The sequence below is a fragment of the Abramis brama genome (genome assembly GCF_963993115.1).
Source record: "Abramis brama genome assembly, chromosome: 10".
NCBI classification, from domain to species: Eukaryota; Metazoa; Chordata; class Actinopteri; order Cypriniformes; family Leuciscidae; genus Abramis; species Abramis brama.
The window spans coordinates 15,588,845-15,616,528 of NC_139972.1; the positions used below are offsets into that span (position 1 = coordinate 15,588,845).

The following is a 27,684-nucleotide window of genomic DNA, read 5'->3' on the forward strand; positions in this document are numbered from 1 at the left end:
GTCACAACCCGCATTAAAAAATTAAATACCTGCGATACTCAGAAAACGATTCAGTGAAGGATTCATTCACTTAATAGATTCATTTAAAAACAACGATTCGTTCACGAACGCACTAGCAGTTACCACTAGAGCGCAGCCGGAACTGACGTACCTAAAATATGAAGAACTGAATGATGTGGCAAAAATGAAACGAATTATTTAACATTTACTAGACTAGTCATACTGTCGCTTATAAATCAAATCTAGAATATTTAGTGTCCAGCCGCCTACATACACCAAATAAGTGCCTCATTCATCGCCCGCTTGATTAACAAAATCCCTGAAATCGCGAATGTCCTTCCGCCGCAACGTCCGCGCTGCTGCTTCCGGATTGTCATTCTGAGCTGTTTCCGCCGCCATTGCGGGTCTGAGCGAGTCCCATCCGTGCAGATAGGGGAGGAAAAAAAACATCAACCAGCTGGCGGATTGGCTTGACACGACGAAAACACGACACTTGCATGCTCTGTTTAATATAACCATCTGTCCTGCATTTGATCTGTTTTGAATCGAGGGTGTCAGCGGAGAGGAGGTCGTCGCTCGCTAAAGCTAGGGAGAATTTTTGCGAGGAGTCCGGCCGGGAGGATTGAGAACAGAAAGCCCAAACCATGGCCCAGATCCTTCCTATCCGCTTCCAGGAGCACCTGCAGGTGGGGTTTCACTACAGCTAAACATTAACATTTTAATAATCGGTGGCTCTGCTGTAACAGAGGTGACAGTGCTAGTTAGCTTTAGCGCTAGCTCAATGAATGACCTCCCATCCATTTCAATGGCTGTGTCTCAAAAGCTCGCGAGCTGCTGCTGAGCAACATCTTCGTATCAAATGCGCCTGTGGTTATAAAAATACTGTTTGTTCGAATCAAAAGTTGGAACCCGCAATTGAGACCCCGAAAATTCTAATGTTCATATCGAACGAGTTTATATGGTACTCAAAATATGAAGTATGGAAAGGCAGGTCACTAGGTTTTTAGACACAGCCTATGCAGGTGGATTCAGTGATCGGTGGAAGGATTAAACCAGCTTTATAAAGCGGCATACATGCTGTGATTTATTTTGTCGGTTGAATACAACGTGACTCGGATTGTCCACATTTACCGCTCAAAAACATTTCTGTTGCATGTCTGTTTATTGACGATAACGTTAGTTAACCCGAAAATGAAAAATCTTTTCACCCTTAAAAACCCATATATAAAACGTTTGGTGAAAATGACGCAAAATTAGACGTAAATATGGCTGGGTATTGGCACAGATTTCCCGTATCGATGCTGATTCACACGATCTTGTTTCGGTTCAATATCTATTCGTTTGGATATATAAATTAGGTACTCTCCATAGTAAACTGTCCCTTAAAATAAACGAACCTTTCGGATAGTGTATATAGGTGGTGTTTATCAATATTGATGTATATATTTAAAGGGTCATTGACACATAAAGCTTTAAAAAAAAGGTATTTAAAAAAAACTGATGTAATGCATATGAACAGTGAGTCATGAACAATGTGTTTAAACAAATCTGTTGATAAATAACATTTATAAGTGTTTAAATTAATTTTTTAATTTTAATTTTTGGCTGTTTTTATGTCAGGTGGCACAACCAAATATTTGTATATACTGTACATGGAAAGTGTACCAACCTACTCATACTTGAAAATAGTGGTTTTTACCAGTTTTTGAAAGATATGCAAACCTTTTCACTCTGCTACAGGGATCATTTGGATGATGCATCATCACGTTTACTGTTATTGCCTCGTCAATTCATAATAAAAGAGCCACGTTTGCTGTTGTGCCACCCTGACATTTGAATATACAAATTGCGGGACAAAGGTTTTACAATTATCTCAACAGCTTTAAAACTACTGTTATTTATTTAGTTTTTATTTTTTTTTAGTTTTCTCAGTCAGTTAAATTTTTCAGACAGTTGCGTCACCTGACATTTTGGGGGTTTAACATAACAATACGCATTATTTAAATGTACTAAAAATGGATAAAAATTAAATAGGTTTTATAGAATGAAGTGAATATAGGCCATGTCATGAATTTATCAAATTATTTAAAAAGGAAATAATGCACTTGGACAAAAAAATATGCATGTCATGTCGTTGACCCTAAACATTTGAATGCAATCTCATGGATATTTGTTGTTTAACTGGCTTGACTCGAGTCATTACAGTGTATTGTGTCATTGCACATGTGCATCTCAGTGGGGGTAAATGATGGGGCTTGTGAGATTGTGCCCATGTCTCCTTTTTATCCCCCTGTAAACATTGAAACAAACTTGCAGCTGACACATTTAAGACCTCCAGGCTGTGTATTAAAAATAAAGACAGCATTTTGATGCATTTTAGTACCAAAAAATGCTGTCTAGGTAGGTGGTTCACTAGGTTTTGAGAGACACCCTTCGTTTATAAAGGCTTCCAAATCTCATGTATAGTAGACAATACTAGTGATTGATACATATTGTCTGTCCACTCTTCACAGCTCCAGAACCTGGGCATAAACCCAGCAAATATTGGGTTTAGTACCCTTACGATGGAGTCAGATAAGTTCATCTGCATCCGGGAAAAGGTGGGCGAACAGGCCCAGGTTGTGATCATTGACATGAGCGATCCCAACACTCCCATCCGCAGGCCCATCTCTGCAGACAGTGCCATCATGAACCCAGCCAGCAAAGTCATTGCTCTTAAAGGTAAGACACAGGGGGGCTTGAACAGTGGGGGGGACACGTTAAGGCATGGATTTTTAAAACGTAATGATAATTTTAGGGGTGATATAGAAATTTCCATGTGGTACTTTTTCTGCAACCCCCTCCCACCCACTGAATGTATTTGAATGGGTGTTTCTCATTGAGACAGTTTAGTGTAACATAGTGTATTACTTTTGTCTCGTCAAATGACATGGTTATCGTAAAATACCCTCCATATTTCCAACAAATAGGTTCATATTCTCAGCCATCTCTGTCTTGTTACAAATTAAAACTTCTTGTTGTAATTTTTTGGTTAAGAATAGCCTTTAAAATGCTCATTGGAAATGTTTTGCCGTCATAAATGCTTTGTCTGTTCTTGCTTGTTTTTGTTCTTTTTTTTATTTTTTGTTTCTTACTGCTTTCTTATGTTTGCAGACGGTGAGTTCAATTTCATCTATCCTGAGTTGTGGGATTTGAATTGTGAAATGTGGGGCAATCTGAATGCATTTGATGTTGAATGATAGGTTAGCCATATTAGTAGGGGGACGGGATTATGTAACATGCATGTAACTTGGCAAAAGCCTGTTTTCCTCTTGTTTAGCGTAAAATTAAATCTAGTTTGTTGTTGTTAGTTGAAACAATATTCAGCTGAGCCCTTTAATTTGATTTTTGTTTTGGCACTTGTCAGTCTACTGTTAATGCAATGCAAAGGTCTACTATGTCTGTAAAGTGATAGATGTGCAAGGCAACGTTCTAGATATATTGAACTCTGCAAGTCAACTGTAAGAATGAGAAGTGGATTATGACCTTGAAAATAGCAAGATCACAATAAATACTGAATACTGTAAGATTGTCTTATAGTTGGAGTTCTGATTTGTATTTAATTATTATAATGATTTTGGAAATATTGTATTTAACCAGGCCATAACGTATACACTACTGTTCAAACGTTTGGGGTCAGTATGATTAAAAGAAGAAAAGAAATTAACACTTGCATTCAGCAAGAATGCATTAAATTGGTCAAAAGTGACAGTAAAGACACAAAGTTACAAACTATTTCCATTTCAAATAAATGCTGTTTTTATTTATTATTCATCAAAGAATCCTGGAAAAAGTGTCACAATTTCCGCAAAAATATTAAGCAGCACAACTAATTTCAACATCGATGATGATAACGTTTCTTGAGCAGCAAATCAGCATATTAGAACGATTTCTGAAGGATCATGTGACACTGAAGACTAGAGTAATGATGCTGAAAATTCAGCTTTAACACCACAGGAATAAATTACATTTTAAAATATATTAAAATAGAAAACAGTTCTTTTAAAATGTATTATATTACAGTATTACTGTTTTTACTGTATTTGTGATCAAATAAATGCAGCCTTTGTGAACATAAGATACTTTTGAACTGTAGTGTGTGTGTATATATATATATATATATATATATATATATATATATATAGATATATAGATATATAGATATAGATATCCCACTGAGCACAGAAATTTAACTTTAACTTTGAGTTTATATAATATAGGCATACATTTATTTCACCGTAATGTGTCCCCCCTCATGACATAATTGCTTACCAGGCCATATGTTTAAAAAATAAAATAACTAACAATGGTTCACAAAAATTAGATAAAATATACAGTGACCCCAAAAAATATTTGGACACTTAAAATGTCTAAGGGCCTGTTCAAACCTGCTAGCTTCATGCGTTTCTACTGATCGGATGGCTATCTGATTTGTTCAAACGGTTCCATTTACACTTGGCCACATAAATGTGTCTTCGCAAAACGAATATAAATCCATCTTTAGTTCCCGCGTTACACGCAAATTTAACGGAGTTCACGTCAACGAAAACAACAGATATGCGCTGCATTTTATGTATCATCAGCTAATTTCAAGATCAAAGACCGCAATAGGAGAGAGCGGCATCAGCACTGGTAAGATCATTAAGTCTCACTACTTTTAATGAAGATGATTGTGTGTTGAACATCTGGGACTTATTTTCAGTTTCATTTCCGGCAGTTTGCGCATCGGCTCGCTGAAGAGATACGTGATGTCATATCTGGCTATACGACATATTTATCTTTTAACATTTTGTGAGGAGTAAAATTTACATGTAATGTTTCAACAACCCGATACATTTACACTTGTCCAGTTTCGTCTGGAATGCATCTCAGACTCAGATCACCTGAAGTGGTTTGAGTGATCCGATTTTAATCCATTTCGGAGTGCGTTTACACCTGGTCTTTTCATGATCGGAAGTGACCAGGTGTAAACATTTTACATTTGACAACCAGAAAGTGTCCACATACTTTTTGTCTTAATTTTAATTACATCAAATTATTTGTTTTGATTCTGTTTTTTCTTTAAAATAAATGTCACTTTGATATGTTAATATTTTTTGCAGTGAGATTGATACATTAAGTGTGGCTTTTAAGTGTCCTAATACATTTTGGGGCCACTGTATCTCGATAAAAATTATAATCCAGATCTACAGATTCAGCCAATTGTGGTCCACATTTTAGAAGAGAAAAAGCTTTTAAACATGTTTTTACATGTTTAACAAATTTTATTCCCACATACTTGAGGTAAGATTATGATTCACGTTATTGCAGATGGGAATAACATTGTGGTTTTGAGTTTTTCCCTTCAAACAATCTGCATTGCATTTTTAAAGTAGAGACAGAGTTGTTTACTAATTAATAATTGATAAGCGTACTAGGTTTAGAACATTACTAAAATCGTCAAACTAAGGGCAGATAAAAAAAACTCGGCTTGATGTTTGTAAATGTTTGCAGTGTTTGTCTTATAGTTGTTCCTTTTGCATCGTAACCGCTTTGTCATGTTTTCCATATTTGTCTTTACTGCACAATTACAATTTAACCTACACATCATGTTATTAGCATTAAGCTGGATGTCTGTATGTTGACTAATTTAAATCACACCATTTATGATCTCAAAAAAAATATTGCTGTTTTATTAAAATGACCTCTGTTTCTGAATTTCAGCTGCAAAAACCCTTCAGATTTTCAACATTGAAATGAAGAGCAAGATGAAGGCCCACACCATGACCGAGGATGTTACATTTTGGAAGTGGATCTCTCTCAATACCGTAGCACTTGTGACTGACAATGCGGTCTATCACTGGAGTATGGAAGGAGACTCACAGCCCATCAAAGTCTTTGACCGACATTCCAGTTTAGCAGGCTGTCAAATTATTAACTACCGCACTGACGCCAAACAAAAATGGCTACTTTTGATTGGAATTTCAGCACAGGTAAAATAACGAATATTTTGTGGATTTAAATGGTCTTGTCCATGCGCAGTAAACTGCAATGTCAATGTGGTTGTTGTTTTCCTGCTGAAATTGCTTTTAAAAAAAAACTTTTCCTGTCAGCAAAACCGTGTTGTGGGTGCAATGCAACTTTACTCAGTGGACAGAAAGGTGTCGCAGCCAATCGAAGGCCATGCTGCTGGATTTGCTCAGTTTAAAATGGAGGGAAATGCTGAGGAATCCACACTTTTCTGCTTTGCTGTTCGGGGACAAGCTGGAGGAAAGGTCTGGTTGTTCGTCATAATGAACGTCAATGTTGAAGCAACGCTAATTATGTTTTAAATGCCACTCTTGTGTCCCCCCCCCCCCTGTAGTTGCACATTATTGAGGTTGGAACACCGCCGACTGGTAATCAACCTTTTCCAAAGAAAGCAGTCGATGTATTTTTCCCTCCAGAGGCTCAGAATGATTTTCCAGTTGCCATGCAGGTATACATATTTTAAAATATTGAATAAGTATATTATTCACATTTGTCTATTGGGGCAGTTAGGTTAAACCACACAATTTCTATGGCCAACAGAACTACAACCCATTTATATATATGTATATATGTGTGTGTGTGTTACAGTAACTCATTTTTAGTATTGGAGACTCACTCGTGTCTTTCCTGTCTTGTCTTATTCTAGATAAGCTCCAAGCATGATGTAGTCTTTCTCATCACCAAATATGGCTACATCCACTTGTACGACCTTGAGACGGGTACCTGCATCTACATGAACAGGATCAGTGGAGAGACCATTTTTGTCACCGCCCCTCATGAAGCCACATCTGGAATAATTGGCGTGAACCGGAAGGGACAGGTACCGACTATTTTATCTGCTGTTGTGGACAGTAAGACAAAAGTGGTGCATTGGCTTTGTTTTAGCTTTAACATTAAGGGTTGTTTAGTCAGCACGTTTGAATGGACCAGCCGAGCTTGTTCCAGACACACACCAGGGGTTTGTTTCCATATAGTTGGCCCTGGTTTGAGCTGCCTTCTACATGTGCAAACAGCCTAGCTTGTGTTCTGTAATCTACTGTAACAGGATGCCATCAGTTGATGAATTATTTTGGAACTCAGACTCAAGTCGCATTAAATATGCAGAGAGAGCGTAGAAATGTGATCCCTGCTCATTGTTATTCTTCCGTTTGTTTTCCCCTCCTCATTAGAGAAACCTCCCTGGTCAAACCACAAGACTGTCAGTACAAACTAGGATTGGTTGATATATTGAATATACTGTATATATACAGTATATAGATAGATAAGATGACATGGTTATGGATATGAATTTTGTGTTATCCAAGCCTGGAAGATGCAAATATTATCTAAAAATAGCAAACATATTTTTGTCTATTTGTTGTTTTCTAAATCTATATTACCTATATCACCCTATTCCATCCTAAGCCTTTGTGTGGATGCAGTCCATAATGCATTAGGATCCTATGAAGGAGTTCCTGTAAATAACAGTGTTTGTTGATGCCTTGACACGTACAGTGAGAGAACAGCATGTGACACTCAGTAGGAGGCAGATATAGACGCTGTAATCCGCTTACCGAGTCTGCGACGTGTTCGCTCGGCTTCGGTCGCTGACTGATGACCGCTTCAGCTCTGTCACAGGCTCTGCTGCAGACTTAAATAAGTGCATAATGGGATACTGGCCCATTCATCTTACCCTGAGGGTCGCTTTAGATGCTTATAGGTCCAGATCAGCATTATTTGGAGCCAATCAGTGCATAATTAGGTGCTTATAAATAGAGATTAGCCTGCCTTAGAACTAATGTGATAATGCAACAGAGGTTATGGGCTGGTCTTGGCACACAGAGATTTGTGTATCTCAAGAAGCCAAACAAACTTAACAACAAACATTACTGATACAGAAAAGACACGTAATATACAGAAAGGTAGCTCAGCAATTGCTTGTGGACGTATATTATGGGTGTTCAGTTAATGCATAAATAAGAATGTCATTGAAGCCTTTTAAATTATTGTGTTTTATTACAAAAAAGTTAAACGATCAATTTCTTATTCTAAAAATGATTCTTCTTCCCCCATCACCAATCTTTCGGGTTTTCTCCCTGAAATAAATACATTTTTAAAATATTAATATGTTTAGTACTTTTGATCCAATAGATGCAGCCTTGGCGAGCATAAGAGATTTCTTTCAAAAACATAAAAAAATCGACCCTAAACTTATGGTTGCGTAAATACAAAAATTCTGTTTAGTCAGTGTCAGTGTCTGACACATCATGTTTGTCGTCTGCTGTTTATCAGGTACTGTCTGTGTGCGTGGAGGAGGAAAACATCATCCCTTACATCACTAACGTGCTGCAGAACCCTGATCTAGCCCTCAGGATGGCCGTCCGCAACAATCTGGCAGGTGCCGAGGAGCTCTTCGCCCGAAAATTCAACAACCTGTTTGCTAGTGGCAGCTACTCTGAAGCTGCCAAAGTGGCTGCCAATGCGCCAAAGGTACAGCAGACTGCATCACACTACCAGATGCTTCATTAGTCTTTGTCAGGCAAATATTGAGGTTTCTGATTGGCTGTTGGGTTCTTACAGGGGATCCTGCGCACCCCAGACACCATCCGTCGGTTCCAGAGTGTTCCTGCCCAGCCTGGTCAGACTTCTCCCCTGCTGCAGTACTTTGGGATTCTGCTGGACCAAGGCCAGCTGAACAAGTTTGAGTCGTTGGAGCTTTGCAGGCCCGTCCTGCAGCAAGGCCGCAAACAGCTCCTGGAGAAATGGCTGAAGGAAGACAAGGTACATCCTCCTCTGAAAATAAATATGTAGCAATAATAGATGATCCAAAGTATTTTTAAATACTTTATTGGCATGATAGTTAAACAAGCGGTGTTACCAAAGCATCAAAAGCAGATACAAATAAATGATAGACAGATGTATCTCTTAAAGGAATAGTTCACCCAAAATTGAAAATTATCTCATAAAGTTCAGACGAACACAATTAGAGTTATATTAGAAAATATCCTGGCTCTTCCGAAGCTTTATAATGGGAGTGAATAGTGCCCGAGTTTTTGAAGCTCCAAAAAGTGCATCATAAAAGTAATCCATATGGCTCCAGGGGGTTAATAAAGGCCTTCTGAATTGAAGTGATGGGTTTTTGTAATACCCATATTTAAAACTTTCTAAACTATAATCACTGCCTTCTGGCAACGGCCGTACTCGCGTTCATGAGTCGAGTTTCTGATTCATTCTATTCAGGTTCAATCAGTCTAAATCCAAATCCAAAAATAGATATCCTTTTATCACAAACAACCGGAAAGGTCAAGGAAATTAATTTGTCAAACCCCCTGATATCTTTATAACTAATTTCATTTTTGTTTCTCTTTATGATTTTGGGATACTCACCTGCTGTTTTCGCTTTTTGCAGCTGGAGTGTTCTGAAGAATTGGGTGATTTGGTGAAGTCTGTGGATCCAACTCTCGCTCTTAGCGTTTATCTCAGAGCCAATGTTCCCAACAAAGTGATCCAGTGTTTTGCAGAGACCGGGCAGTTCCAGAAAATTGTACTGTATGCAAAAAAGGTGAGTTTAAATGTGTTTCCTGGCTTTATATTTTACACTGGTCCATAAACAGCTTTATTTGTGTGAGAGATTTCAGTTTTGAGCTCCGTCCTCTAATGCGTGGCCATCTGTGTGCAGGTTGGCTACACTCCAGACTGGATCTTCCTGTTGAGGAACGTCATGCGGATCAGTCCAGAACAAGGCCTGCAGTTCTCCCAAATGCTCGTTCAAGATGAGGAACCTCTGGCTGACATCACTCAGGTCTAAGAGCATATTATTACATTTCCTCTGATGTATATCTTGTATTTATTTTGTTTTATACAGTTTTTGATTATGACTGGATATAATTACGTAACGTGAAGGAAAAAAAATTATACTTCAAGGCTCCAGACTAACATTTAAGAGCAGTGGCACCAGTGCCATCAAGTATCTACAGATGGTGGCACCAGCACCAAACTTGGTAGCACCGCACATGTAATATTAATGATGTTGCATGTTTAGCATCTCAGAAATGAAAGTAGCTCGAGTTGACAGTAGCTTGAGTTCATTCATTGTGGATTTATTTTCATTAAAAAACACCTGTAACTTAAAATTGGTCTTCCATAGTATCATACATTTGTAGATCATGATAATCACAGGTAAAGCCACGCATGGCACCTCACTACTAAAAAGTAACTATGGTTTCTATGGAATTTATGAAAACAGTAGCTTAAATGCGTTTAGTTTAAATACAAATGCACAAAAATGTATATAGCTTAATAAAAAGTACTGTTTTTATATTCCATTACTACTTTAAAACATTTAATACATTCTACATTAATAATATAATATAATAAAATTGAATGTGAATATCCCACATTTCTGGCACAAAACCATGGTTATAGTTAGTGTTACTACAGTAACACCATGGTAAATGTTTGAAAAGGCTAACTGGATCTGTATTTCTTTTATTTACTAAAATATTTCTTTTAATCCTACAGATTGTGGATGTGTTTATGGAGTATAACCTGATCCAGCAGTGCACTTCTTTCCTGTTGGATGCCCTGAAGAACAACCGCCCCACTGAAAGTCCTTTGCAGACTCGTCTGTTGGAGATGAACTTGATGCATGCCCCACAGGTGCTCACTACAAACAGCAGCAACGCACACCTCGCTTACTTAAATATTTTTGCAAAGCTTTGTATCACAACATGTTTTTTGTGATTTATATTTTCTTATTCAGGTGGCAGATGCCATCTTAGGGAACCAGATGTTCACTCACTATGACCGGGCCCATGTGGCTCAGCTGTGCGAGAAGGCGGGTCTTCTGCAGAGAGCTCTGGAGCATTACACTGACCTGTATGACATCAAACGGGCCGTGGTTCACACCCACCTGCTCAACCCAGAGGTAAGGCCTACAGTCTGCTTGAGGTTTTGGACCTGATGCTACTGTATCATTCGTTTGGATACATTTCAGTTTTCTCTCTGATAATGATGGTTGTCTGTAACATATCTGGTCCACGTCTGATCATGGTGTTTAATGGTGGATAATATGTTCTGCTCTGGTTGCAGTGGCTGGTGAACTTCTTTGGCTCTCTGTCTGTGGAGGACTCTCTGGAGTGTCTGAGAGCCATGCTATCTGCCAACATCAGGCAGAACCTCCAGATCTGCGTCCAGGTGGCCTCCAAGTATCACGAGCAGCTCTCCACCCAGTCCCTCACAGAGCTTTTTGAGTCCTTCAAGAGCTTTGAGGGTAACAATGCTAAAATCGGTTTCAATGCATCACAATTGATATGTTCTGAAATTAGGACAGCATAATATACATATGTGTATATTTTGTTATATAGGTGGATACTTTATGGATACTGTATTTTATTGTGTGTTCTAATTTCTCCTCGTTTTATTATTTATAAAAAATATTTTTGATATCAGACATTTATTGGTTATTAGCCATAACATACTGGCTGGTCGGTATTGTTCTGAATTTTAATATCGGTACATCCCTATTTTTACAACATTTAACACTGGCGGAGTGAGTTTTAGTGATGACACCAACAAATCATTGAACAATTGTTTTAAATTATTCTTTGAAAAGGACAGTTTGAACTGAATCATGGAAATGAATCCGATGTCAAGCTCAGTATGTTCTATCATTAACTCTGCAGGTCTGTTCTACTTCCTGGGCTCCATTGTGAACTTCAGCCAGGATCCAGAGGTTCACTTCAAATACATCCAGGCTGCCTGTAAAACTGGTCAAATCAAAGAAGTGGAGAGAATCTGTAGAGAGAGCAACTGTTACGATCCTGAGCGTGTGAAGAACTTCCTCAAGGTACGACACCTGAAGGGCTCTTGAATTTCTTTTAAGGCTTTTAACAAGCATCTTAATAGTGCATTATGTTATTCAAAACAATAATTTACCTTGTCTTTAACAGGAAGCAAAACTAACCGACCAGCTGCCTCTCATCATTGTGTGTGACCGCTTTGACTTTGTCCACGACCTCGTGCTCTACTTGTACCGCAACAACCTGCAGAAGTACATCGAGATCTACGTTCAGAAGGTACTTGAGGCCTGATCATGACAACGATCATCTCAGCTCTCTGTTCCTGTAGCAGTGGGTGGTGATGACTGACTGATTGAGTGATAAACCGTTTTTGTCAGGTGAACCCCAGCCGTTTACCCGTGGTGATTGGAGGGCTGCTGGACGTGGACTGCTCTGAGGACGTCATTAAGAACCTTATTCTGGTGGTCAGAGGGCAGTTCTCCACTGATGAGCTTGTGGCCGAGGTGGAGAAAAGAAACAGGTTCGATACAGCTGCTTTAAGACATCAAGTCACTGTTTAGGCTTTTTTTTTTTCAGTGTCCGTTGTGTAGACAGCAGGGTGGCCAATATAATACAGATAAATTCATAATGAAATTTAAATTATAACAAATGAGTAAAATATTTTACACAGTGCAATTTATGGAAGTATAAAAAATATATATTTTGTTCTAGAAAAAAAATTAACGGAATTATTTGCTTAAAAAAAGAAGAAATTATTATTATTTATAATTATTATAAAGTGTTATTTTATTCAGAAAGCCTTAAGCATTAAAACAAGTGATAGTAAAGACATTTATAGTTTTAAATAAATTATTTTTATTTATCAAAGAACACTGGAAAAAATACAAAAAAAGTCTTGTTTTAAACATGGATAATAATAAGAAATGTTTCTTGAGCAGCAAAACAGCATATTACAATGATTTATGAAGGATCATGTGACACTGAAGACTGGAGTAATGATGCTGAAAATTCAGCTTGGCTATCACAGTAATAAATAATAAATATATTAAAATAGAATACAGTTATTTTACATTGTTTAAATAATGAAATTTCACAATATTACTGTTTTTATCAGTAAAATAAAATCACTACAAATAAATGTAGTCTTGCTTGATCATAAGAGACTTTTTTTAAAAACATAGAAAAATTTACTTTTGAGTGCGAGTACAAAAAAAAAAAAAATATATATAACACGTCTGTAAAGGGCACAATGATCTCCAACTCAAATATTGTCTGATTAATTGTTCTATCACTAATCAAATTGCCATATGAGTCTATAATAGTGGCCAAAACCAAATTGATCTGTGTTTTATATTGTTGACGTTGGTTGTATTTGGCTGATTTTGGCTGTTGGTCCAAAATTGACTGTTTTGATCTGTATAACAGACTGAAGCTGCTTCTGCCGTGGTTGGAGGCCCGCATTCACGAGGGCTGTGAGGAACCTGCTACCCATAATGCTCTGGCTAAGATTTACATCGACAGCAACAACAACCCTGAGCGCTTCCTCAGAGAAAACCCCTTCTATGACAGCCGTGTGGTGGGCAAGTACTGCGAGAAGAGGGACCCCCATCTGGCCTGTGTGGCTTATGAGAGAGGACAGTGTGACCAAGAGCTCATCCATGTAAGGAACAAAAGCACTTTTGTTTTAGCGTTTGTTGCAGTGGAATATTTTAAGCTATTTTGCTCTGAGCTTGTTATTTGCATATTTAGTTTCTAAAACGGAAGAAAATTGCTATAAATATTTCTTTATTTTACATTCGTAGGTTTGCAATGAGAACTCGCTCTTCAAGAGTCTGTCCCGATACCTTGTGCGTCGTAAGGACCCCGAGCTGTGGGCTAGTGTGCTTCTGGAAACCAACCCTTACAGGAGACCCCTAATCGATCAGGTGCAAATTAGAAAATGACAGAAGTCAACATGAAGCTCTATTCACAACCCATTTTATCTCTTTAATGTCACATTTCCCAGTAGAATGGGACAACGTAACAAAATATCCATTGAGAATTGTTTGGATTTTGAAACGTGTGTGTTACACCCCAATAATGTAACCAAATGGTTGAAAGGGAGGGGCTAAAAAATAAGAGGGATTGGTGATCTCATCAGAAAATCATTGTTTCAGCGTGTTTGCAGAAAGACTAGGAATAGCATTGTTAATAAGAAAGAAAATGGGCCCAGTTTTGATTTCATGTTGACTTAAGTACATTTATGTATTATTATTGTAGTATTATAATGGCAAAAAGTGATTTAAACGTAAAGATTAAACCCAGTTTATCTTCCCACCCACGACAGGTTGTGCAGACTGCACTTTCGGAGACCCAGGACCCCGAGGAAGTCTCTGTTACTGTCAAAGCTTTCATGACTGCTGACCTACCCAATGAACTCATTGAGCTCCTGGAGAAAATCGTCCTGGACAACTCTGTTTTCAGCGAACACCGGTAATTTATTCTGGTAGAAACATTTGAGAGGTGACAGAACATAAAATTAATTCCATAAATGCCTTTAAGGTTGTTAAACGTTTGCTTTTCCATTATTTGTGTCCCAGGAACCTGCAGAACCTCCTGATTCTGACGGCCATCAAAGCTGACCGCACACGTGTCATGGAGTACATCAACCGCCTCGACAACTACGACGCCCCGGACATCGCTAACATCGCCATTAGCAATGAGCTCTTCGAGGAGGCTTTTGCGATCTTCAGGAAGTTTGATGTGAACACATCAGCAGTGCAGGTACATCTTATCTCCTAAATGTCATCTATGGCCTATCCTACACAAGTACATGAACGTAATTGCATACGTAATTGCTACAGTCTTACTTTTTGCTTCCTTGTTTCAAATCATTTGTTGTTTTTCTTGACTGTAGGTTCTTATCGAGCACATTGGGAATCTGGACCGGGCCTACGAGTTTGCCGAGCGTTGTAATGAGCCGGCCGTGTGGAGTCAGCTGGCTAAAGCACAGCTGCAAAAGGGGCTGGTGAAAGAGGCCATTGACTCTTACATCAAAGCTGACGATCCCTCAGCCTACATGGAAGTGGGACAAGCTGCAGCCCAAAGCGGTAAGAACCACAAAAAAGTGACTGCTTCATGACTAAATCCATAACGTTCAAGGTAAGGTGTTTATAAATATGGAAAATGGTCTAGTAGTGAACTAATTGTTGTTTTATCCTCAGGAAACTGGGAGGATCTGGTCAAGTTTCTACAGATGGCTCGTAAGAAGGCCCGTGAATCTTATGTAGAGACCGAGCTGATCTTTGCCTTGGCCAAGACTAACCGTCTAGCTGAACTGGAGGAGTTTATCAATGGGCCAAACAATGCACACATTCAACAAGTAAGAGTCTCCTACTCTTGTTGAGCTGATGGTTTAGAAATTAATGGGGCTGATTATGCCACCAAAAGTGACACAAATGTCTCTGAAATTCAAAGTGGGTCAAAATGACTCAATAATGAATTCATTTTTGTAATTTGTAATATTTGGGATGTTTTGATATATTCAGCTGTTGTAATTATTTAGATATAAAGGAAAAAAAATAATTCTAATTGAAGTATTTTTCATAAAAGTATGAAAATATAAGGGAAAAAAAAAGCCCTTGGAAATAATGTAAAAAGTAAATATTGCCCTTAAATAAAAAGTACATTTCTTGCACTTTTAAAAAAAAATTCTGATTGATAATGCCTTTTGCTCTTTTTCTGTCTAGGTTGGTGACCGATGCTATGATGAGAAGATGTACGACGCAGCTAAACTACTTTATAACAATGTATCTAACTTTGGCCGTCTGGCCTCCACTCTGGTGCATCTTGGGGAGTATCAGGCTGCTGTCGATGGGGCCCGCAAAGCCAACAGCACGAGGACCTGGAAAGAGGTGTGCTTATACATTCTGAGATGATTTCTTGCACTTTCCTACTGTAACAAAGCACATTTTCAGTGGCAGGTTACCTGCTTTGTCTTTGAAAGTTTGAATCCCATTTGCTTTGCTTCTTAATATTCTGTGTTTTAGACATTTGTGATACATTAGCGACAAATATGTTCTCTTTTTGTAGGTTTGCTTTGCCTGTGTTGACGGGAAGGAGTTTCGTCTGGCTCAGATGTGTGGATTACATATTGTCGTTCATGCTGATGAACTTGAGGAGCTCATCAACTACTACCAGGTTAGGCTGAGAATTTGGCTATTTCATTTGGTTTGAGATGAAATATTAACCTGATTCCCACAGTCATGGAAAACCTGGAAATATTAAGGAATGTTCTATAGTGAATTAAATGATAATATTTACTATAATAGTTTTGAATTTCATTTACAAACATAAAACTATAAAGACTATAGGATTACAAACAAAACAATGTATTAGTATAATAATTGCCATGATGTTTTTTTTTTTAAAACCCTTATCCAGTAAACACAAACAACTTGAAAAACCATGGAAATGAATTTGCCAGGAGGAACATTTTAGTTTTTGCTTTCAGAAGAACCTTGGGCTGGGCAGTATGGCCAAAAAATCATATCTCTGTATTTTTGGGCTGAATGGCGATTTACGGTATATATCTCGGTATTTTCTACATTTTTCTATTTGGATAAAAAATAAAATAATAATCTGTATTTACTTAAAAAATGTTATTTCACATTCTGCCCAATGTTGTTCTACAAACAATGTTTATATTGAAGGCTATGCAAACAAATAGTCAATGTAATCATGTGTACAAAAAGGGTTAAAAATCACATTACATTCTAACATTGTAACAACAACATTACAATCCACAAACAAACAAAATTAATTTTAAAGCAGATGTTAAATCCACTGAACTAACAAAAACATAGACTAAATGTTAACTGGTAAGAGGAACACACATTCACTCATCTGAGCTTATAGTTACTATATTAGCCTTCATTTGATTACCTCATTACAATAGTCACTACAGTTACTGCTAACATAAAAAATATGCTTACTTGTAGGTTTAAAATTCTACAAATGGCACTTTTAATGTCCATCAACAAATATTTAAGCAAAATGTATATTTTAGTCAGAATTACTGCGCTCTATTCTATTGCGCTCCGTGCGTTTGGTGCGCATGCGCGCGGCGCCGCTCGTTCACAGAAGTCTGTGAGGTTTAGCGGAGACTTGCTTGCATAAGGCTCGTCCAATCCTGACAGCTAAATGGAAATATTTGCATGACTTTCTAACATTTACAGATAGAGAATATATCTGTGGAATTTAAGTTATGCACTGAGGAAAACACCACACCTCAAATGCATTAAACAGCACAAGTATCTGTTAGAGCTTCTGACGGGACAGCCGCGCTAAACTATATGCTTTAACTATATCTTATGAGCTATTTTGAAGCCCTTAATATTAAGCATGTCTCATGTTTAGGACAAATTGGATTATGCGGTTTCCGCACAGCAGCTCTCTCCATGTCCTCCGCTATTTTTCAGATGCAGTCATAATATCAAGCTACTGTATATCGATATAAACGGAATTTGCCTCATGCTATATTGTTTATAAAAAATATACTGAATATCGTACAAACTTAATATACCGCCCAGCCCTAAAAGAAACTCCTTAGTGTACAGTATCTGTCCATCTTGGAGTCCAGCAGGGCTGATTGATGTTTGTTGTTGCTCCATCAGGACCGTGGCTATTTCGAGGAGCTGATCACCATGCTGGAGGCGGCGCTGGGGTTGGAGCGCGCTCACATGGGCATGTTCACAGAGCTGGCCATCCTCTACTCCAAATTTAAACCGCAAAAGATGAGGGAGCACCTGGAGCTCTTCTGGTCCAGAGTCAACATTCCCAAGGTCGGTGAACTATAACCATTCTGTAAACTCTGAAATGTCTCTCTGCTTATAATTTAGATTGATCGATGTAAATGGAGTTTGTTTTTGGGGCCGAACAAACTATCATTAAAAATAGCAAATGCATAATATCCATCTATTTAGGCACTCTCTATGTATTTTGCATATCTCAGTATTGATTTGATGGAGCAAATTACATTTGATGTATCTGTTCAGGTTTTGAGGGCAGCTGAGCAGGCTCACCTGTGGGGGGAACTAGTATTCCTGTATGATAAATATGAGGAGTATGATAATGCTATCATCACCATGATGAACCATCCTGCAGATGCCTGGAAGGAGAGCCAGTTCAAGGACATCATAACCAAGGTATTGTCTCACTTTACTTAGAGTTAGCCTTTTGTTCAAACTTTGTTTGCTTGCATTCATTTAAAAAAGTAGTTTTTGTTTATCGGCCGCAGCAGCAGGTAAAGGAAATTAACTGTTTTCGTACGTTTTTGTTGCAGGTGGCTAACGTTGAGCTGTATTACAAAGCCGTCCAGTTTTACCTGGAGTTTAAACCGCTGTTACTGAACGACCTGTTGATCGTACTGTCCCCACGTCTTGACCACACTCGTGCCGTCAATTTCTTCAGCAAGGTACTGCGTACAAACTTTTGCTAACTGTTACAACCAGTTGGTTGTTTTTAGCCAGGAAAGATCCAATCATTTTGATTCGTTTCTTTTAGGTCAAGCAGTTGCCGTTGGTGAAAGCTTACCTGAGATCTGTACAGAACCACAACAACAAGGCTGTAAACGAGGCACTAAATAATCTCTTCATCACAGAGGAGGATTATCTGGTATATATCAATGGACAGTCATTTTATAAACAGTCTCTTGGTTAGCAGCTTTGTAATCTGTCATCTTTTTTGTTTCTTTTTTTTCCACAGGCTCTGCGCACATCCATCGATGCCTACGACAACTTCGACAACATATCTCTGGCTCAGAGCCTGGAGAAACATGAACTCATTGAGTTCAGGCGAATCGCCGCATACCTGTTCAAAGGCAACAACCGCTGGAAGCAGAGCGTGGAGCTTTGCAAGAAAGACAAACTCTACAAGGTCTCACCCTTAGCCAACCGTCTCTTATACAAGGGATTTTCAGTATTTTAGATGTCATGAACCCCTGAAAGTGATTATATGTGAGGGGCCTCCATGCTAAAATTTAAGACAAAATTTAAGATTTTTTTTAATATAAATATAAATATAAATAATAATAATATTTATTTATTTATTTAAACATTTATATTATATATATATTTGGAAAATATTTGGTTTCAATTAAGTAACATTATGTTCTTTTTCTACCTATAGTACTGTACAGTTATGTTTGTTTATTTATTTAATACAATTTTCATTTTATTTTAACTGTTTTTATTTATTTAAACACTCTGCACTCTGTTTTACACTCTGCTTTTCTACAGACCTCCTAGCACTCCTTTTTAGCCCCCTGACCCCAATTTGAAAATCCACGTGGGGCATTTTTTTTTTTTTTTTTTTTTGCAGGACAGTTAACTAAATCTTTTTTTTTTTGTCGCTTTTCCACAGGACGCGATGCAGTACGCTTCAGAGTCAAAGGACACAGAGCTGGCCGAGGAGCTGCTGCAGTGGTTCTTGCAGGATGACAAGAAAGAGTGTTTTGCCGCCTGCCTGTTCACCTGTTACGACCTGCTGAGGCCCGACGTGGTGCTGGAGACCGCGTGGAGGCACAACCTCATGGACTTCTCCATGCCCTACTTCATCCAGGTCATGAGGGAGTACCTCTCCAAGGTGAGCCCCCATCTAGAGGATCCGCTGGGTCTGATGGTGGTCTTCAACGTTTTTCAGGGCAAGGACCCCTTAGGAGATAGAGACATGGAGCAGGGGCCCCCAATACAAAATGTGTAAAACAGAGCTACATATTTGGCGTATAGCCTTCGATATTAATAGAAACAACCATATTATGATAGTTATTTTATGTTAAAGGCCCTTTCACACCGGACTCGTAACGAAAAAGCGAAACGAAAAAGCGAATAGTTCGCGTCAAAACCATTCACATCAGCTGCGATGCAAATTTGCGACGTCTGTGACGTTCAGAGCTTCAACATTCCAAAACGTTCGCGCCGACAGCTGAGAAAACATGGACACTTCATCATCATCATTCAGTAAAGACGAGCTTTTCATTTTCTTTAAAAGACAGAAAAGAAGGTTTTGGGTGCACCCAATCTGCATTATGCTAATGTCCACTTTTAGTTTCCTTTTCCTCTCTCCTTTTTCTCACATAGGTGTCCCTGAGTTTTTTCCACAGTTTTTTTGCGTCTTCAACTAAACACGGTGCGTTTTGTAATGTCAATAATACTCATTACATGTAACACACGAAGTAACAAGTTAAAATCATTCAACTAGAAACTGTAGATATCACACAAAGAATGTATAGTATACTAAAAGCAGCCCTAAATAGTCTCACTACATTTTTGTCTCTGTCTCTATCTTTGACGATAATAGTGTTAGCTTTCTATCCCAAATGTAGTTTAGCCTGCTAGCCTACACAGCACAGGACTATACAACGACTAAAACTATCACACAACATACTCAGTCGTGATAACCGAGTTGGTTGGCAATGCTACGCCACACATTGTCTTTCAAATCGTTGTCCTTGTAGTATGTGATTGGCTGAAGCCTTTTCTGTCTCCGCAAAAGTAAAAAAAAATCGACATTGAAGTGAAAAAAATAAAAGTAGTTTTTTTTCGCCGCAGCACATTCGCGTTCGGTGTGGAAGCACTCATTACACAAACAGCTGATCAAAAAAATAAAACCATTGCGCGAATTATTCGTGCGTCAAAATCGCGTCCAGTGTGAAAGGACCTTAAGACAGTAGATTATAACTATGCATGTTATTGTTGTTGCACATGCATCATTGTCTGTATATTACTTTTCATTGTTAAAATTGAGATTTATGCATCATAACAAGCATAATAGAGAGAAAAAACAAACAAAAAACAAAAAAACTTTAATTCAAGGTCATTAAAAATTCATGTTTTAATTTTACTGTTAGATGGACAATTAAACATTTACTTGAAACTTAGCTTAAAATTTACTAAAACTAAAAAGGGACAATTAAGAATTAAATCACTGATTATGTGAAATGTGTGTGGGTTCTCTAGTAAAGTGCAAATGTAATTTGTAAGCAAAGCTGCCACCATAACCACAATAGCAATGCACAGTGAGTCATTACTTTTACAAAATAATTGGAATGGAATATCAAAAATATATTGATACAATTATTTATTTATTTATTTATTTATTTATCTATCTATTTATCTGTTAGTCTGCATTTACGTGTATCTGTTTGGACATGCCATGTTTTTGTCTCGTGCTTGTCATCACTATGTCATTTGCAATTTTGAGAGTAAATCGCACATTTATATGTAGATTTCACTTCCAAAACTTTGGGCCGCCAGTCCTCTTAGCAGCATGAAAAACCAAACTTTAATTCAGTGGATTATATATAACCTCGAAAGCGCGCAAAAACTCCCTTTACAATCACTAAAAAGCTGTCACTCATCTCAGTTCACGATCTCCATTAAAATCAGTACATTGTGTCTTTGTTAAAGGGTTAGTTCCCCCCCAAAATGAAATTTCTGTCATTTAATTACCCTGTAATGTCTTTCCATGTCGTACCAAACCCGTAAGACCTTCGTTCAACTTCAGAACACAAATTAAGATATTTTTGATGAAATCCGAGAGGTTTCCGAACAAGCCATAGGCAGCAACGTCCTTGCAATGGCCGAAGATGAACGAAGGTCTTACGGGTTCGGAACGACTCAAGAGTGACACATTTTTGTGTGAACTAACCCTTTAATAAGAGGATTCATGGGCATGCTGAACTCATTACTGAACAAAATATCCATCATTTTGAGCGGTGAGTGGATTCTGACTAAATATAACGTCTCTGATTGGCCAGTGTGATCAAGAGATCAACAAACATGCCTCTAATATGTTTTGCCAGTATGATATTACAGTATCAACTGAGGGTAGTACTCTTGCTTCTGTTTTAGGGTGCTTATTTAAATTTTGTTTTTACCCATGTTTTAATGTAACAAAAAATTATTTGTGATCAAACATTAATTGGCAGTACCACTGCAGCCCCCCAGTTGAAGACCCTTGCTAGAACACACCTTTTCTCAGTGGAAACACTAAAGCCCTGTTCCAAAACCTAGTGAGCTGCTATGCTATGCTATGCTATGTGGCTGCCTTCTAATAAATCTAACTCGCAAATTATTCCAATAAAGTTTGACGTTAGCATGTTTCTAAGCTACAAACACAATATTCTAATAAACAAAAATACATAGCACCCTACCTGTTGGCTAAAAACAAACATTTCTCTTGAACGTTTCCCTCTTTTTCTCATCTTTTCCATCTTTATTTTTCAATTTATGATTGATAAATGACTAATATTACAATGTTGTATTATTTTCTGTAAGTAAAGTAAAAATAAAACACTTCAAGCTTCAATAATTTGTTTAAAATGCCACAAGTGAGTTTAGGCATCACAAATGTACAGTATGAAAAATGGATCTAGAGGGTATACACGTGATGTCACTGCGGTTACACCCACTGAGTGGCAAAAAGAATGAGTGGCAGCATTGGTGTTCGGTGTGAATGCCGCGAATAACACACACAAAACACATCTAAAATGGAAAAGAACTGTGCGATTGACTATAAATAGATTCAACAAGAAATGCTGAATTTGCAGTTGCATAAGAAACGTGGATTTACAGTTACGGTTTTGTGTCAGAGATATGTATGTAAAATCATACCCTAGGTCATAAATTGTATTGACAACTCATCAATTAAATACTTACCATCTTATATTCTGCGTAACTAAAGTTTTTGTCAGTGTTTATTAAAAAACAGTAATTATGAGCCTTGTGTTCCATATTGAATAATTTGATGTTTTCTACATGCTACTGCATGTGAAGTTTTAATTCCTCTATCATTCATCACATGTTTAGACTAGACATTTATTCATGAAGAATATTTCATCACCATAATAAGTTTAGATTCAGTTACGCTAGGTAATGATCATTCATTCCTTTTAAACAGCTAATGCAGTAACAGGGAGGACATTTGATTTGTATCTTCTATGATTTCCCGCTGTAAATTTCTTTTAACATTTGTGCTCTACCTGCTTTTTGCAATGCTGGACTGTTAAGTTTGCTTTTTTTCTTAAGCTGCCACTCTTAAATTTCCTTTCAGGTTGATGCAATTAAGGAAAAGGTGAAGGTTCACTCTTATTCCATCTTTAACCCTTGTAGTTTGGAAGACTGAAACTTTGAAGAGTCTGCATGAGTTCTTCCCTCCCATGTCACTCTGCTGCTTTTAAATACACACTTTAACTAGACTTTCCTTGAGTTTCTTCTAGATTACTGGCCATCCGTTTGCCAGACGCTGTGGTAGTTCGCCTCAGACCTGTAGACGGTAGAAAGCTGGAATTAGCTGATGAACGCATCTAAACGGTCCTTTCATTGATTGTCTTTGTCAACCGTAGTTTTTTCCCCCATTAAATTTAAAATCATAGATTGTTAATGTTCATCAGCTAATTCAGTTGTAGGTAATTAATTAGGTTAAAAATTAGATCAAGGCAAAAAGAAGTGACCACATTTTCACACTTCTTATTTTAATACAGAATTGATTGTTATTTGTCTCGGACTGAGAGATGCATGGCGACAGCTATGAGAAAGTGTGGTCCTTCACTAAAATAAAACCATTGTTTGCTGTAGATGCTTTACAAGCATGTGTTTTACCGTGTTAGTAGCACCCTTGTACGGTCAGGGATCGTGGCTGTTGGCTTTGCCTGCCTCTGGAAGCCGTGAATGGCTGAATAAACCATCTCTCACCCCGTCACACCTTCACTCTTACTCTGCCTTTCTCTCATGCACTCTTTTTAACATAGGAATAACAAACTACACCTGTGGCATGATTTCTCCCTCTCAACGAAACTTCGACCTGCCGATCTCTTTTAAGCCTACTCAACAACATAATTCTTTAACTTTTAAATGTTGACACCAGCTCTATGTAGAGAACTGAACCCAAATGCCTTTTTAACTTTTAAAGGGATAGTTCACCCAAAAATGTAAATTCTGTAATTATTTACTCACACTCAAGTCATTCCAAACCTGTGATATTTATTTCTGCTGTGAAATTCAAAAGGAGACATTTTGAAGAATAATCCAGCTGCTCTTTTCCATAAAATAAAATGTACAATTGAAGTTAAATTTGGGTCTGATTTCAGAAGACTTTTAAAATGATTTTTTGGAGCTCAACAACCTTTCATTATATGAGAAAAATCAGCCTGAACATTCTTCAGAAGTATTCCCTTTGTGTTCCATGGGGGAAAAAAACGGACAGATTTAAAACGAAATGAGGGAGATAAATAAGGACAGAATTGCACTTTTTAGGTGAACTGTTGCTTTAAATCAATAATTGAAATCACTCAAGGATTGGTAAGACTACCATTTGTAACTTGGCTTTTACTTGCTTATTGGTCATGTTTATCAGCCATATCAGATTATAATTTTTGGTTATTTTATGGTGGTAAGACACCTATAGGACTTTAGTAAGTTTTCGTTTATATCGTTTTTGCAATGACTTCCTTTTCCTCGCAGGGGCATCTTTCACAGAACCTGTCCAATGAGCAGCATCCTCCCGTATAAATATTCACACTGCATTTCTTGGCACATAACATCAAGTTAGACCTTCGGTTTGACTAAAGGTGCGGTCACATTCACTGTTATTCGGCGAATTTCGCGGACGAAATCCAGTCATATTAATAGGAATCCAATTGAGAACGAAAGATTTCCCCACACAGATTTCGCATTAGGTCTAGTTGGTCGTTAGAATTCACTGTACTGACCAATAGCTGCTTAGTTTATGTGTGAGCTGTAATTTATGCTTTGATACAGTTGACAATGGACTTCTTTTCCCCGTGAAATTTCCCCGATATTTTCCAAATGTGACCGCAGCTTAAGAGGGTTCTGTTTTCTACATATGCACTGTTAAATAATAGGATACTGACTGACTGTATGGGGGACCATCTACTATTAGCACCATGTCTTTTGTTACTGACTGAATCATAGAGGACATATAAAGCCATAGTGTCCATGATTACATGTGAATTGCATAGACTAATATAGTACATAATAGGATGCTTATTTCAGTGGTTTGTCGTCGGGTATGGAGTGCCTTGGCAAGAAGCTTGTGCCCCGAGACCTGCTTTGAAAGCGTGTGCACCTTGTATTAAGCTTGGCTTTATGCATCTCCCATGAATGGTCCCATCCATCAGTCATTACCCCCTTTTTTCAGGGTATTTATCTCTTCTCACTTTTCCTCTTTTCTCCTTCTTTCTCGCTCTTCTTCATTCAGGTTGATAAGTTGGATGCTTCTGAGTCTTTGAGGAAAGAGGAAGAACAGCTCACCGAGGCACAACCCATTGTCTATGGTAAGACCCTTGTTGTGCCCCATCATCTAATTTTATTTTTTAATTTGAATTTTATATTTAATTTACATACTTGATGTAATATTTCACTCAAAAATATCTGCAGTAACCTTAAAATACCGAATATGCACAGTATCACTAGCTACATTTACATGGACAACTTTTGTTTCAATCAGATTGAAATCATTCCGACTGATGAATCTGAATGTAGTGTTTACATGAACGCTAAATAAGTTGATATTGAAGGTGATGGCTTATTTATCTCACAAGCTTCAAATCAGTTTAATCTTTTGATGTGCGCACTGCACAATACAGAGTTTTCTGTGGTTGTCACATGCTAACCATCATCCTTTTCTTTGTTTTAAAAAGCATACGTTTACACGGCACCATTCTTATGCGATTTGGCTGTTCATTTACATGACAGCAGCGTTTTGGGGGGGTTGAAAACCCAAATTATTGAAAACTGGTTTCAAACTAAATGCAAGTTTTTGAAAATGATACAGTTATTCGCTCAGTTTAAACTACAAAAACGGTGACGTCATGCACATGCGTATTACATGCGTAGTTTATCTTTACAAAGTGACATCGCCACCTACTGGCCTGGCATGAATAAAACTGTTTTTAATCGTTTTTGCAAATCCGTGGACCGCGTTGAACGGGGATCGTTTTGACAATGTTGTCGCCTGTATGCGAAAAACGCAAAGAAAAAACTTTGACGTTTTTAGTACATCGTTGTAGTGTAAACGTACCCTTAATATTTGTTTTCTGGGTTCTAATTGGGAGACAACGAGCACATGAAGCTTTGTGCCATTGTGCTTATATCTATCAAGCAGTAAAAACACCCCTTCCCCGTGCCCAAAACAAGGCGTCTTTGGATTAGAGTCCGTAGCAAGCACTGGTGGGACGTTGTCCTGCTCCACTTCACAAACGATGAGTGGAATTCTGTGCGTCACACATCATTACACATGCGCAGAACTTTCCAGTTTCAGCTTTTAATCCGATCAATTTTTTACATGTCCTGTCAAACTGAAAAGGTTTAAACCACCTCTTACAATCTGAATGAAATTGAAATCAGATTTGGTCAATTCATTCCGTTTTACGTGCTTACATGTGACTTTATTCCAGCTGTGCTACTAATCCGATTACAAAACGGATTATTTGGGTCCATGTAAATGCAGCTACTGTTACAAATGCTCAGTAGTCTGATGTCAACTAATTTACAATTGCATACTAAACATTTTAAATAAGAGGATCAACCTGATGTAGATTGTTTTTGTGATAATGCTCAACCGTTTTTCATGGCGTTTAATCATTTTTCCCAGGCACACCCCAGCTGATGCTCACTGCAGGTCCCAATGTCGCAGTACCCCCACAGCAGACTTACGGCTACGGTTACCCCACGGCACCTGGCTACGGCCAACCCGCACAGCCAGGCTTCGGCTACGGCATGTAAAGCCCTCCTGCCCACAGCTGTCCATCCATCTCTCCTTAAGTTCCTTACTAGCTTATTGTGGTCTACACACAAGGTTATATAAAGTAAAAAAAAAAAAAAAAAAAGTTACGCGTTTTAAATTATTTTCCTTAAAATGCAATGAAGGACTTCATTTTTATTTGTATTGTCAAAGAAAATAATCGGACCACATTTGTTTTATTTCACATTCCATATATTTAAGGCTACTTATATCACTAGTTTTTTTTGTGAGCTGATTTTTTTTTTAAGGGGGCAATGGGTTGTGTATGTAAATGGAGTGTTGAGAAGAGCAATTAACCTTAAAAAAATGTCGTGAAGCATCTGATTTGCACTCTGTCGTGAGAGGAAACTAATGTAGAATCTCTTAATTTTGATGTATTGTATGTGAAGAGCTTACACTGTCAGTCTGTTTAATGCATTTCATTATTGTATATTATAAAAAAGGTTAAAACAATATTTGAACATGAACGTATGCATCCATGGGTACATTTAGCTAACACTAAGTAATAATCTGATATTCTACACAAATATGTAGCTGTATGGACATTTTAAGCGCATACAGACATAAATATAGTAAATGATTTTAATCCCTTAGCCTAAACGGGTTTCCCCGATTGACCTCGTAGTTGTTAACATCTCATTCACTCCATGTGTAACAGGTGACCTTTCCTTGTATTGAATACAGTGCTCTTTCTTGTGTGAGTCCATTTCCATAAATGAGCAAGGGATACATTGATTCTTCTGACTTCTGTGTTTACTCATTCAATTCTTTGTATTGAGGTTTGTGTGTGCCAGGTGTCGTGCTGTTCTAGCTCATTATTTGGAGTGTACAGAAGAATGAATACACAAATGGATACCAATGCTTGTCCACCTGTAAGATTTGTGCGTGATCTGCAGAATCAGAAAATAGGGAAATAAATTCAAAGGATTGTGATTATTTTGGTGGCTTAATTGTAAATTCCCAAAGATTAAAATGAAACTCATCCATTCTCCATCATATATTTTGCCACTTTATTTTTCCACAAAACACACAGTAGCCATTAAAGATCTGCAGT

General features: G+C 37.8%; 1 protein-coding gene across 2 annotated transcripts; it reads left to right on the top strand.

Moving 5' to 3' along the window:
* Nucleotides 1–117: 117 nt before the first annotated feature.
* On the top strand, nucleotides 118–27,365 carry cltcb (clathrin, heavy chain b (Hc)). 2 transcript variants are annotated; one of them, XM_084125444.1, is made up of 33 exons: nucleotides 118–686; nucleotides 2,514–2,721; nucleotides 5,743–6,011; nucleotides 6,132–6,293; nucleotides 6,383–6,496; nucleotides 6,695–6,868; nucleotides 8,320–8,517; nucleotides 8,608–8,808; nucleotides 9,437–9,589; nucleotides 9,707–9,829; nucleotides 10,549–10,686; nucleotides 10,790–10,954; nucleotides 11,119–11,299; nucleotides 11,712–11,875; nucleotides 11,979–12,104; nucleotides 12,206–12,348; nucleotides 13,254–13,488; nucleotides 13,631–13,753; nucleotides 14,155–14,300; nucleotides 14,408–14,591; nucleotides 14,725–14,917; nucleotides 15,032–15,189; nucleotides 15,557–15,721; nucleotides 15,900–16,007; nucleotides 17,483–17,650; nucleotides 17,864–18,013; nucleotides 18,151–18,282; nucleotides 18,372–18,482; nucleotides 18,573–18,743; nucleotides 19,230–19,451; nucleotides 22,920–22,940; nucleotides 25,086–25,161; nucleotides 26,481–27,365. In XM_084125444.1, exons 1-33 carry the CDS (start codon nucleotides 645–647, stop codon nucleotides 26,609–26,611), a joined length of 5,055 nt encoding a protein of 1,684 aa, XP_083981570.1. In that variant the 5' UTR covers nucleotides 118–644; the 3' UTR covers nucleotides 26,612–27,365. The 2 variants fall into 2 exon arrangements, with proteins under 2 accessions (XP_083981570.1, XP_083981571.1); XM_084125445.1 differs by lacking the exon at nucleotides 22,920–22,940.
* Nucleotides 27,366–27,684: the final 319 nt, after the last annotated feature.